At 44.1% G+C, this 13,639-nt stretch overlaps 1 protein-coding gene across 1 annotated transcript in view; it reads right to left on the bottom strand.

Moving 5' to 3' along the window:
• LOC138568695 (uncharacterized) overlaps positions 1 to 13,639 on the bottom strand; it is a 1,243,988-nt gene that overhangs the window by 1,101,649 nt on the left and 128,700 nt on the right. Inside the window, exons 49-52 of the mRNA XM_069646472.1 lie at positions 11,080 to 11,198; positions 10,471 to 10,629; positions 7,846 to 8,054; positions 7,395 to 7,483 (exon numbers count right to left, since the gene is read on the bottom strand). Of these exons, the coding sequence (XP_069502573.1) occupies positions 7,395 to 7,483; positions 7,846 to 8,054; positions 10,471 to 10,629; positions 11,080 to 11,198 (576 nt within the window). The remainder of the gene's footprint in view (positions 1 to 7,394; positions 7,484 to 7,845; positions 8,055 to 10,470; positions 10,630 to 11,079; positions 11,199 to 13,639) is intronic.

Here is a 13,639-nt window from a genome sequence, read left to right as displayed (position 1 = left end):
TCCTTTGCGCTAAGAATAACAATCCCACCTCCTTTGCTAGCCTGTCTCCCAATTATATTGGGATTATTTGCCAGATTGCAGAGGGTGTTTATCTCATGTTTACTCATGCTGGAATGATTGAACCTGGTTTTAGACTTGAGTTTCTCAATTTCCTCAAGTACTCTTTTTCAAAGGCCATAGACTCCACCGAAAAGCTGTAAATAGGAGGACAAAAGGTCGAGGGATTACAGAGGCCTGTAAAATTAATGGACAGGTATTCTCTTAGCAAACAATTCTTTAAGGTTTAGATTTACTATGTGTGCGTTTGCCACAGAGATTGCAAGTACTTTGAGAGGCCTCCTCCAATCCTATTCTAGGTAAAAAATTCTCAATTTTATTTTTTTTTCCTTTTGATAGACCTCTGTAGAGAAGATTTTTGAAAAAGTTGGAATCAATATGAATGATTACAATGCAATGAAACTAACCAAATGATGGTGTTTTTGGTTTGCAGAATAGCCAATTAATGTGGCATTTGGTGAAGAAAGCGCCACATTTAAAGTGAAGTATGGGGATCTATATCTCTTGATTTGCCCCATGGATTAATTGCCAGGTACTTTTCTACATTTATTGTAAGAAGAGACAGTCCCAAGAAAAACATGTTTTTAATGTGAATTATTAGAAATTCAAATTTAAGACAGCACTTTTCTCTCTCTCTCTCTTTTTGTCTGTAGTTAATGAAGTTTTGGCACTGCGTCTGAACATGTAGTGACCTCTCGCATAACGGCGCTCCACCTCCACACCTCCCACAGGACTCCCACTATCTGATGTTCCCTAATTCTTCTGGGGACCCTTTCCCTCGGGACCCACAACCATTCCCCTTCTGTGGCTGGGCGCAAGTGATGATTCTCAAGGTAAACCCACTCTTTGTCCACATCTTCCCAAATGTGTGATACCATAGCCCTTAGTTGAGTGGCTTTGTAGTATAACATTAAATATGGAAGTCCCAGCCCCCCGCCCCGCTCTTTTGGCAACACCAAAGTATCATATGACACCCTTGGTTTCTGCCCCTGCCACAGGAAGCAAAGCATCCATCCCTTAGCCTCCTTCAATAGCTCCTCTGGGACCTTTACCGGCAGCATTTGAAACAAATATAATATCCTTTCGAGGAAATTCATTTTTAGGGCATTCAACCGATCCATACACGAGATATTGTGTCTGCCCTATTCAGCCATTTCTCCATACATTTTGTTCAGCAAGGTGGATAGTTAGCCCCACTCAGATCCCCCAGAGATCTGGTAATGTTGAGTCCCAGATATCGAATGCTCTCCCCCTGAATCTCCATCCCCAACCGCCTGAGTGCTTCAACATCCCTCAGCCCATCTTTAGCAAATGGAAATAGGACTGACTTCTGGCTATTTACTTTAAAGCTGGAGAAGGACCCATATTCCTCAATCAGTGCCATAGCTGCTGGAACCAAGCTTATTTGGTTCCTTAAGTGTAAGAGGACATCATCTGCATAGAGCACCAGCTTAAACTCCTTGCCCCCCAACACAACACCTTCCAATTGAGGCGCCTCTCTCAACCGCTCAGCAAGAGGCTCCATGGACAGGGCGAATAGCAGGGGGGACAGTGGCTACCCCTGCCTTGTTCCACGCTTCAGCTCAAAGACCCTCGACAGCTTACCATTGACAGCCACCCTCGCCTTGGGGAAGAGTACAGTGCCTGAATGCCTTAAAAATCTGGCTGCCAAACCTATATTTTCTCAGGACCCCGTATGGGAAACTTCACCCCACCTTATCAAAAGCCTTTTTGGCATCCAAGGCCAACATTGTGTGGTTACCCTCCTGATTCTTGGCCTGGTCCATCAGGTGCAGTGTCTTCCGGAGTGTATCCGCCCCTTGCCTCCCGCTGATGAATCCGACCTAATCCGAGTGGACCAGACGAGGCATGACGTGCTCCCTTCTGGAAGCCAACACTCTGGTAAAGATCTTTGCATCAACATTTATGAGAGATATAGGCCGGTACGATTTACAGCTCCTTAGATCCCTCCCCTCCTCTGGGATAACCAATATCAAAGTCTGTCTAAAGGAGGGGGGCGTTCCCTCACTGTGGCCAATATATGGTTGAAGAGTTTCACCATATGGGGAGCCAACTCATTGGCGAAGGCCTTAAAGAAATCCACTGTATACCCATCGTCCCCTGGTGTTTTCCCTATCTTCATCCCACGTATTGCTTTCAGCACCTCCTACTGGGTAATGGACCCTCCAACTCCTCACCCTCTCCACTATTCAAACATGGTAACGAGACTCCCTGCAAATATTGCTGAAGTTGGCAGTCCTCCACCACCGTTTATTCATTATAAAGATCCTCATAGAACTGAGCAACTGGTTTGTTTGTTTGGTTGTTTTATTATTAATAATGCGCGTCAGACCCAAGGGTATCAGGGCGCAGCAGTACATGAATATGCAAAGCTTAGTTACAGGAATCCATCAGGTAAAAAGGTACCTTCGTGCAAAAACACATAGTATTATACATATATTTACAGATAAAGCAGGAAAGCATAAATATTTACATACAAAAATTACATGCAGTTTGTTAGAGAATTGTGGTTACCACCTTAAGGATAACCGACAATAAGTTGCAAGGAGGGGTGAGTATCCTACAGGCAGAGTGTCGTTATAACCATTAGCAGAAAGATATTTCTGGTTGCCGTGCAGGTTGAGTGGATCGTACCCCGAGCGTCCCCAATCGTCTCCACCCAACGGTCTGCCTGCGGTCCCTAAGACGTGACGCCAACATTGAGTCTTCCTTATCTCCCTTCTCATAGTAGCCCTGCCGAAGGGACTGCAAACCAGACACCACTTTCCCGACCTCCAGGTCCGTCAGCTCCTGCCTCTTCCTCCTCTCCAGCTTGAGCTTTTCCTGAGCAGCATCTGCACCACCCGTCCCCTCTGTCGCTAAATCCCGGATCTCCCCCCTCCAACAGGGTTGTGGCCCTTTTCTACTTTGCACCCTCACCTATCAGGATCTCCTTCAGCGTTGCCTTTGCAGCCTCCCAGTCTATGTTGAGTCCGACCTAATCCGAGTGGACCAGACGAGGCATGACGTGCTCCCTTCTGGATGCCAATTCTCTGGTCAATATATGGTTGAAGAGTTTCACCATATGGGGAGCCAGCTCATTGGCGAAGGCCTTAAAGAAACCCACTATATACCCATCGTCCCCTCGTGTTTTATTTAATGACACAGGTCCATGTCTCCTGTGTCATTAAATAAAAATAAGTCATCCACCGCTATCCTAACTTCCTCCACAAAGGCCACATCCTTAAGCAACATGTCGTTGCATCTCCATAGGGAATCCCTCGTTTGTAAGCCCACCATAGAGATGCCCTGAGAACCATATCATGATCCGTCCAGCTAATGGGGGTAAGATTGCAATTGGATACCCTGCCCATGTGTTGCCTCTATACACCAGTAATCAATCCTTGTCCGAGTGCCATGTATGGAGGAGAAAAAAGTGTAGCCCCTGGTCTCAGCATTGCATTCCCTCCAAACATCAAACATACCCTTCCCTGCCAAAAGGCTGCAGAATCCACTGTCGTCTGTGGTCCCCCCACCAGGCCGACCATAGCCCCCACTTCTGTCCATCCCGGGTCTGCCCACATGTTGAAATCCCCATCTATGAGTAGGAGACAGCGGCATTGCTGAAATATTTCCTCCAATGCTTCCTGAAAAAACTGCTGATGTCGCTGATTGGGGCAATAAATACTAGCCAGCGTCATCTGCACGCCTTCCAAGGTGCCGGAAACAAGCAAGGCTCTACCGTTCACCCTCCGCCACACCCTCATGTCACCCAGGCGAAGTTGCTTGTTCAGGAGGAATCCAACCCCACCTTTCTTGGTTGTACCCAACGCCCAAGACACCTGTCCGATCTGACCCCCTGTAATATGCCTCTCCCCACCCGACTGGCAGCATGATGTCCCACCCCTGATTTAATTTCGGAATTCCCTTGTCAGCAGTGAGCGCTAGGTAGGAAAGTTCAGGCCTTTCACATTTAAGGTCCCCACCCTGAGCACGTCTGCCGCCCACCACTATCCGTGCGCACCATAGCTGTAACTCAAACTAACTCTTGACCCTTCTGTTGCAAGAACAAATAACATACCCAACTGTTCCAAAACCGCACCCCCAACTCCCCATCTCACCCCTTTTATCTCCCCCCTCTCCACCCTCCCTGCCCCACTCCACCCCCTCCATGTCCTCTCCCCCACAATCAAACCAGAGACGGCCACCATACGATGGGCCACCAAGGATAACTTTGCCCCGCCATCCATCCCTCCTACCACATCTCTCCTCCCCATTTATCACAAGCACACTTGATGCCATGTGAAATCTCCAAACCCCTGAGCAGCACCCCTCATATTCTGCTCATAGTCACTTTACTGAGGGGTTTGGGGGGTGTTACGCTTCTTGTATTTCCTGCCGCCTGGCATCCTTCTCTTCGCCAAGAGTTCCTTCCTCCGCTCTGAGTTCGTGAGTGCCCCACCGTTTTCCAGGCACATATCTGGGTTTGGGATCCCTCCTTCAAAGTCTGTAATACCTGTTGTGCCTCCTGGCCATTAGTAATCCGATAGTCTGTGTTGCCTCTCTCAAAAGAAAAAGCAAATGGGAATGACCAATAATATCGGATCCTCTTTTCCATCAGCCATTGCGTGAGAGGACGACAGTCTCTTTGAGAGGACAGGGTGAGTACTGAAAGGTCCTGAAACACCTTAACTGAGTCTCCCTCGTATTGAACATTCCCCATGCGCTTTGCCCTCTCCTGGACTTCCATCTTCTCCCAGTATCTGAGGAAACAGACAACAATCAATCTCTGGCTTCCCCCCCTCGTCCCCCACCTCTGTGGGCCCTCTCCAGCTGGACCTCCTTCCCACACTCCAAGAGGAAAAGGGTGTTAATAAGAATCTGCACCTTCCTTCCCACATCTGCTCCCCCTTCTGTTCACTCAGGCCTAATATGCGTAGACTGTTCTGATGCTCCCTATTTTTGAGGTCATCAAGCTCAAGGAGGTCCACTTGCAAATTATTGTCTTCCATCCCTTCCATCTTGACCTACAGCTTGTCCACCCTCCCTTTGAGATCACAGATGGATGTCTGGATATCGCTCCTAATGGCCTTGATTTCCTGAAAAAAAATCATTCAAGTCCTCCCTTCTCAAGGGTGGCAGGCTTACTCCCTCCTCCGCTTCTCTCCCTCTGCCTGCCGCTTCTTCAGACTCCATCTCGGGTTCCCTCCGAAAGCGCTGCAGGGATCTAATGCCCTGAGGTATGCCCTTTTCCAGCTTCTCCAGGCACAGCTCCTGCCCCAGGTGTCGATTTACGATCTCCCCGGGTGATCTCTACCCCTGATGTGTCACTGTAGGCCACTATTATCCCACTATAAGGGTTGCGTGGGACTCTCCCCTCTCCATGATCGCCAGCTGCCTGCCCAACCCGGGTCCTGTGTGGGCTCCTCCACGCTTTGCACTACTCCCAGGAAATTCCAGGGGGCTCTGCACTTAGACGCCTCTGCTGCTGCCTGTTGTACCTTGGGCCTCCTCCAGGGCTTCCTGTAGCACCTCCGAGCCGGGTGCTCGAGTGCGGCTGCTGGCCCAAAGTCTTTCTGGTGGAGGTGACCCCACGGTGTCCTACGCCCCAAAGCACCAGGGCGGCCTCCCCTCTCTTCCAGGCCTCACCTCTGGCATGTAAGGGGTGTCCCACGCTGATCCCAGTGCCCCTGATCCTCACACATACAATCCTGCTGAGCCACGATTGCCCCTCCTCCACCTGTGTACCGCTCTCTGCTGAATCACGTTATCACGGCAGGTGGCCGGGACCCGGGACGCAGCGTTCGCCCACCAACACTGCGGTCTCGCTGCTGTCTCTGGAGCTCCCTCGCTACAGCGTCTCTTTTGCGAGGTCACGCCTGCTCCTCCTCGTCCACTCTTCCTCGCCTTGGGCATCTGGTCGTGGTCCGGTATCCTCGCGGCCACCCCTCACTCGGTGCACCTGTCTCCCTCACCGGCCTTGTTGCTTTTGATTCTTTTTGTTGTTGATTCTTTTTACTTTGTACATATATGTATTATGTATTGAATTGTATGATATATATATATTGTTTTGTATACCTAGCAAATTAAAGTATTGATTTCAGTTTCGTAAAATGTGGATTTTTACTGTTTTTTGTATTACTGGTTTATGAATAGTAAGAGAGAGAGGGTAGTGTTGTGGACACTTGGGAAACAAAGTTTTTCCCTTTTATATATTGTCTTAGAATAAATACATACATTTTGAAAGGTCTCAGATGTGTTGCATGTTGTGTTATGTGAAAGGAATCCACATAATCCACAAGATATACTTGGCCCGCTGCTGAGAGAATGACAATAAATCAGGGACTCTCAGAAATAGGCAGTAATATCCTGATCATTTGAATGTCTGCATGCGTCTCTAGAGTGTAATAACATTTAGAAAACAAAAAGCATTCATTTAATGAGTTATGATGAGCAGATATGTGCAAGATATTGCAGCATGGGCAGCTGGAATGTGGACTTTTCTATGTAAATAGTTTGAAAAGTATTTGAATAGTATGCATATCATCCCGAGACAGTGTAAAAGATCCAACATAGTTATGAGCAAACATGTGCAACTTATTTTAGGGTATGTCAAAAGTAGCTTTCTCAATGGCAAGATATTGTAGTTCCATGGAGCAGCTCGCCCATATTCATTGGATGCAGCAGGCACCCATGATATTGAATCAAATACGTATTGCTTAATGCTAATGCAGATTTAAGCACCCATGGAGGGGGTGGGCTTGGCAAGTGACAGGCCGCTAACCCATAGGAATGTTGGACCCAAGCAAAGGGAGGGCTCCCATGAGAACTTAGGGCCGTTACCAGCCACACCTGCATGCCCTCCTGACTTTTATTAGCAGCCAATGGCTCTTGAGTGCTAGTAATGTTTATTTGTACAGGGCACCAGGTGTGCAATGCGAACACCAGCCCTATCCGTGTGACAAAAAGAAAAAACATTGTCATGCACCATAGAAAGGGACACAAGTCTCTTTCCTATGTTGCTGTCAGCCAATCCATATATGATGTACAGTGTGCGAGGCATGAGCAGCTAGGTCTGAGAAGAAGGAGCAGAGTATTCTGGATGGGAGGGGGCGGGAACAGGCTAGGGCAAGTGAGGACATGCCTCGTCTGAAGAAAATCAGCATCTGGGGAGTGGTGCAGCGCTTATACTGTAGTAGCACGGCCACGTTTCTGGCCTCCTGATTGGCTGGCGCCTCCCCCAGCTGCTAATTAATGAAAGGTTTCGAACCTCTTAGAGGAAAACTTTACCAGTGAATGTCATAAAAGTTAACATTTGGATATGGAGAGTACTGCACCTGTTAGGAATTTCCTGATGTAAATATTGTAGATTGCCAATTTTTCATCAAGCGATAGAGAATTATACTGCATGTCAAATCCCATCACTCTGTAAGAAAGAAAAGGGAGTTGAAATAATAAACATTTAAACAATTACTTTTGGCGCAATGTTTTTGTCCACTTAACGGAGTCCAAATTCAGGGTATACAAGATCTATGCAAATCCTACTTTACACTTAAAGACTATGAGAAATCAGACAGAGACTGTGTGCCTTTAGACTTGCTAACACCAAGATGGAAAATGTCTGCCACTCATGCCTTCTGATGAGGCAAATTGAATGAAGACAGCATGTAGAATATAGCAATGTATTTCTATTAACAAAGTATGTCATGGCCCCCTTTTCTTGAAACTGACTCTATGGGCATTGCATTTCAGCTGTCACCTCTTCGGAAGGGACCAGAGAATACTCACATTTGCTGGTAGGAGGAGCAGGAGATATTAGTTGGTAGCTGCTGGAGTTGAGTCTCAGTGAAGCTGCCCAACAATGCTATGAGATCCTGCTGGATCAATGTTTTCCAGTCGTCAGCAGTGAAAGAATAGAAGTCTGAATGAATTGTCTCCAAAACAGCCGATAGCAGAGTTTCTTTCATTGCATTAGTTTGTGAAACACTCAGGTTTGCCTAAAGAGGACAAACAAAACTTTCATTAAAAATGTGCAGTTTATGACTCTGGTCAGTATTAAACCCTAGTAAGCACTTTGAAATGGTCTTGAGTTTGTATGGGTTTAGAGCCATTCCTAATAACACAAAGCATGCGTGTTCTTGAATGGTTACATCAAACATGTGAATGGGGCCTACTGTATGTTCAAACGGTAAAAACAAACATGAGAAAAGGGACCAGAGTAGATGAGAAGTTCCCTTTGAGTTGAGATCAAAGAACACTAATTCGTGGTGGGTAAATATAATTGAAAAAAAAAAGACTCTCTCCATTTTAGAAGGAAATTACATATGCCAAGAACACCTTACCCTACAGCCGTTTCTACAGTGATTTCACCCCAGAGTTCAAGGCAGGAGAAGAGACACGTGTATGCCCGTTTCTATGCAGGAACACTCGTTGATCATGAGTAATATCCTCTTTTGTCATTAAGAAACAGGTGTCAATTTCACAATGGCATTAGGGGGCTAATTTCCAAATGAGCGGAGTGGAAAATTGAAGTGTAAAATTGCTTTTCCGCTTCCAATTTCAGCTCCAGTTAATTTTTGAGTCTTTCAAAGAAGAGTTTACATCTGTGCTCTGCTTTCCTCTCCAATCTTAGTAGAGTGCTCGTTTTGACGCCCGGATATGGTTTTCATGAAGTCGTAAAACAAAAGGATTTCAATGGAAGATTCCTTGGTTTAGCCCATGTTAAAAATATTATAAAATGCTCTGCTGGCAAAGCGTAATTTGAAGGTAGCGTTTTATCTCACAAAAGGGAAAATTAAAGTACAGATTAAAGGTGATTTCACCTTCATTTTCTCTTCCAAATAGACACCACTTTATGAGTGATAGAAGTTGAATGCAGGGGACCAGCTACATATAATGGTTAGTGTTCATTGTCCCTTCCATGCAGTTAGCATTTTTTTACAGAATGACCCCGTTAGAATAGCACAATAAAACAGCTTCCTTTTTTCATGTTATTTCCATAATTAGTACCCGGCGAGGTTCAATGAGCTTGTTGCAAGCAAGTATATATATATATATATATATATATATATATAGCTTGTTACAAGCAAGCTCATTGGCCCTCGCTGGGGCATTACCCGGCCTACAAGGCTCCCTCACTGCCGCGGCCGTGGGGTTCCCTCTGTGACTGGCCTTTTTTTACATTGATTTCAATGGCCGCTGTGGAAAGGGAAAAGGGACTATGTGTATTCCCGATCCCCGATCTTTTTGCTTTTTTTTTGTCAACTCAAGAAACAGTCAGAGCCCCGTTTCTCGAATTGATAAAAATTGCAATTAGTACCCGTTATGAAATGCTGGGGTGCTAATGGCAATATGAGCCTCAGAGGGGGGCCACTACCGGTCGGGTAATGCCCCAGGGGCTCCGTTAAAGCCTTCGCTTTGCTTGGGCTTCTATCTACATCCCTGGGGGCATTACCCAACCGGTAATGGCCCCCCTTCTTGGGTCATACTGCCTTAATATGACAGAGGGAAGATTTAACTGTGGGCAGAGAGACACACCAGGAATCCATCAGTCAATAGCATTTCATAATCCATACTGTTTCCCTACTCAGTACTTCCTGACAATAGTATGACAATCATTCAATAGACATTGCATGCAAGAATTCTGAAAGGCTTAGGTGACAATAAAGGAAAGTGATTGTGGGTTTAGATGGCAAATCCATCCAGTCTAACCATGCCCTAACATAACCTTGCAATGCAGACCTTCGATGGTCTCTAGTTTGATCACTTATTTTCCTCTTCAATGTAGATGTATTAACACTTTTCCGAATGCATTTACTCTTTAGTTCCACTGCTGATGGGATAATTTTGAAGGCCTTTGCTACAGCTGTCTATAACATAACCGCAAGCTACTCTTGAGCCTCTTTGCTCCAGGTTCATAAGAAGATCTCCATTTTTAAAACTATTCTTCTAGTAAACATACTAGCTTATTGACCTGTGTTTATTCCCTCCATTAATTTGATCCCACTCTATTCTAACTGGATCCATACTGTCCACTTGTGTGTACATTTTACTGAGAAGACTTAAAGGTACAACAATGCCACGAGTTGCGGGATCAACTCTATCCCACTTTCAGATCATCAGTACTTTCCTGTAGATATACTTCCAAAGCTATATATACATTTCTAGATTGTGCCTATCTGTAAACTCTTGAGTGGCTGCATGCCTCCTCATTTTTTAATGGCTGCACCCTCTTCTGGATATCTCAACATCAGTCTTGCTCTGTGATTGCATTTGAAGCAGTGGTTAATGTGTTATTCTTTAAATCCCTATCTCCAATTCTCTTGTAACAGATATACTTAAATTCACAGCTTTATTGACCACCATGGCCTATGTAGTAGCTTTAGTTCATTTAATTGGATAATGCGTTCATACCTTTGTTGAAGCTAACAGGATCAGTTGGGTATACTGTGGGACTTCGTTTGTTGTGACAAGGCTAAAGATTTGCTTGAGTAAACTGGGGTCATTAATGGCATCTGGTTTAGTCGCAAGGCCTACTACATCCTCTGCCTTCATGGTGTCAAGAAGTTCAACCTGAATGTGATAGATGTAGGAAAGAAAATGTGTATTTCAGGACAGATTCTTAGACAAAAATATAGCTGTGCATAGGTTTACAAATACACATAACATCTGCAATCAATCTGATTTAAGAATAGTTCAATTGTCCAAACTACCATTACAGTCCAACGGCAAACATGTGAACCAGTCGCACATGTACTCTATGCCACGACACATACTTTCTTGGTGCTGTTTCTCTAGACTACAGATGCCCAGGGGAGATGGGCTCCTGTGACGGCTTGAAAATGCAAGCATTTCATGAAATCATGGCCTCATTCTATCTGCGCATGTAAAGCACTGTTCCTGTCCTGAAGCTACATGGTCACAAAGGAAAAGTATAGTGATGTACAGAGGCTTCTTTGCATCCATCTGGTTTACATATATCATTCTGGAAGAGAGAAGATCTTTTTGGGTTACATGACTTACTATGTTCAGGTTTGGGTAAAAGGACTTAAAGTCTGAGATGGAAATAAATGAGGAGAAGTTGCCCAAATTCTTCTCTTTCCAATTCATAGTTCCATTTGTATTTGATGCACATGCAGAGCCTGGAAAAAAGAACACAATACAAAAAAACAATGCAAAGTCAGTAAAGTTTTATACTTAATAATGTAATTGGTTTTAAATATTTCCTAGCTTCAGGACTATTGACTGCTCATTGTGAGGAAGGACAAATAAAATGATTGCCTAAAATCTACTCTGCAGGTGGGTCAGGATTGAGGACAGTATTTAAAGACTGCTTTCTCCTAATTGTATTCTTAAATCATGTTAGTGTCTTCAGCATACTTTTTAGAAGGGAGCACAAGAGGTTTATCACTCCCTCAAAGTCTGTCATAAATCAAAGTGTGTTTATTATGCATCTGTATGCTCCCAGTTTCATGGGTACGGTGAAAGCAGCAAGCAATTCTTTATAATAAGAACATTTACTGCCGTTATTAGTTGCCTTTTAGAATTTTAATATTTTGGTAGTAGAACCTATAATTATTTTTTGGAAGGCTCTTTAGTAAACAAATAGAGTTTTTAACTTTTGCATAGTGTTATGTCTTACCTATCCTGGTTCATTAGCTGTTTCCTAAGTATATGTGAGCCTGTGCCTGGAATGCTTGTATTATAGTGTTCCATCTAGAATGTTTTGGTGTGAGTGCCAAGGTTCTCCCTGTTCATTTGGAAAATGAGCTGAACTGAGGGGGGACCGGTGGATGCTTCCCTCCCTTATGTACTTATCCTGCCTGTAACTTATTACCTGTGACTTATGTACCACGAACCCACTAAAGTCTCTTAACCCAACCTGGTCTCCTGGCTCATCATTGCAACCCCTCAACTTGCGTTGTAACACTGGCGACGAGGATGGGATGTTTTGTTTGGCAAGTGTTTTAGTAATTGCATTGGACCTAAAGTTATGGTGCCATTGTTGGTTATTGGCAAGTTTTAATTGGAAATGGCTATGGCACCAATGTTTTTAGCAGGTTTTAAGTGGTAATGGAATGGAATTAATGCAACCAAAAGAAATGGCAGGTAATAAAATGTATAGTGTAGTTTGCAGTAACTAACCCACACTTACATATCAACAAAGACTCTGCAGGCATAACATTTTGAACTTTTATTGCGGCGCACCTAATTTTCGGATTATCAAAATTTGTTATGCTGAATTCGTCTTGTCGTTTTTGTGTGGATATTGTGAGTGCCATAGAACTACTGCATTTCTTTGATATGTTCACTTTGACAATGTTTTTATTAACCTAACAATTTTTCCACAGGTATATGTCAAAACTGAACTTTGCAAGCATGGATTTTGGGACTCGCTATGGTGGTGTAACTTAAAACGTTTTATATTCCCAAATTTTTCAAGCTGAATTCGTTCATTAGTTTATTTAACAAACTGTGTAGGTTATTAATAAGTCAGCTGTGTGATTGTGGTTGTGTGAACGTCTGTTTGCCAGTATGAGAGCATGGTTTGCTCATTGTCTAGTAATAGGTTAGTTCCTTGACCTTTAAGCATGCCTATGTTTAATATGCTTAGTTGTGGCGAGCATTCTCTTTTTCAGGTAGTGAACTTACATAGGTTCAAATGTTAATGTGCTCAGTGGTGAGCATTGGTGTTTCAAGGTTAGTAGCTAGGTTACAGACCTGGTTGTATGTTGGCACAATTTTGTGTCAATGTGTTAGTTAGTTAGTGATTGATCATTTGGTTGGGTATCAACATTGGTGCTATTTGTCACCGTTAATGTGGTTGGTGCTCAGCAGGATGTTATGTGGAGGCAATTTGTGTCTCTAAATGATATGCATTAGGCAGATAGATGGTATTAACCCTGTAGTTTCTTTCAAGAAGCTTTTGATGTTGGAGAATGTTGTAACAGGGTTAATGATATGATGTAGGTGGTCAGGTTTGTTTATTAGATTGTGGGCTGGTTCCCTGTAGCTGAGTTCCATAAATGGCCATTATGGTTCTGGCGAGTGTCTTGTAGTGGATTAGCTATTTTTAGCTATATCATGGAATTGGAAGGGAATAGCATATGACTATTAGTGGTTTGCTGGATGGGATATGGAAGGATAGTTTCTTTTAGATATTTTGTCCATTTATGACTTTTCCTTCTGTTTCCTTCCTTCATTGTATTGTCATGTAAGGGGGGAGATGTGTTATGTCTTACCTATCCTGGTTCATTAGCTGTTTCCTAAGTATATGTGAGCCTGTGCCTGGAATGCTTGTATTATAGTGTTCCATCTAGAATGTTTTGGTGTGAGTGCCAAGGTTCTCCCTGTTCAGTTGGAAAATGAGCTGAACTGAGGGGGGACCGGTGGATGCTTCCCTCCCTTATGTTCTTATCCTGCCTGTAACCTATTACCTGTGACTTATGTACCACGAACCCACTAAAGTCTCTTAACCCAACCTGGTCTCCTGGCTCATCATTGCAACCCCTCAACTTGCGTTGTAACACATAGCTTCAAAATACCTTTTTACTTAATGCATTTATCTTTCTTCTTCACATAT

This window comes from Ambystoma mexicanum, chromosome 2q (genome assembly GCF_040938575.1).
Source record: "Ambystoma mexicanum isolate Mex_15411 chromosome 2q, UKY_AmexF1_1, whole genome shotgun sequence".
NCBI classification, from domain to species: Eukaryota; Metazoa; Chordata; class Amphibia; order Caudata; family Ambystomatidae; genus Ambystoma; species Ambystoma mexicanum.
The sequence above is the reverse complement of the archived record's forward strand: the minus strand, read 5'-3'. Positions and strand labels throughout refer to the sequence as shown.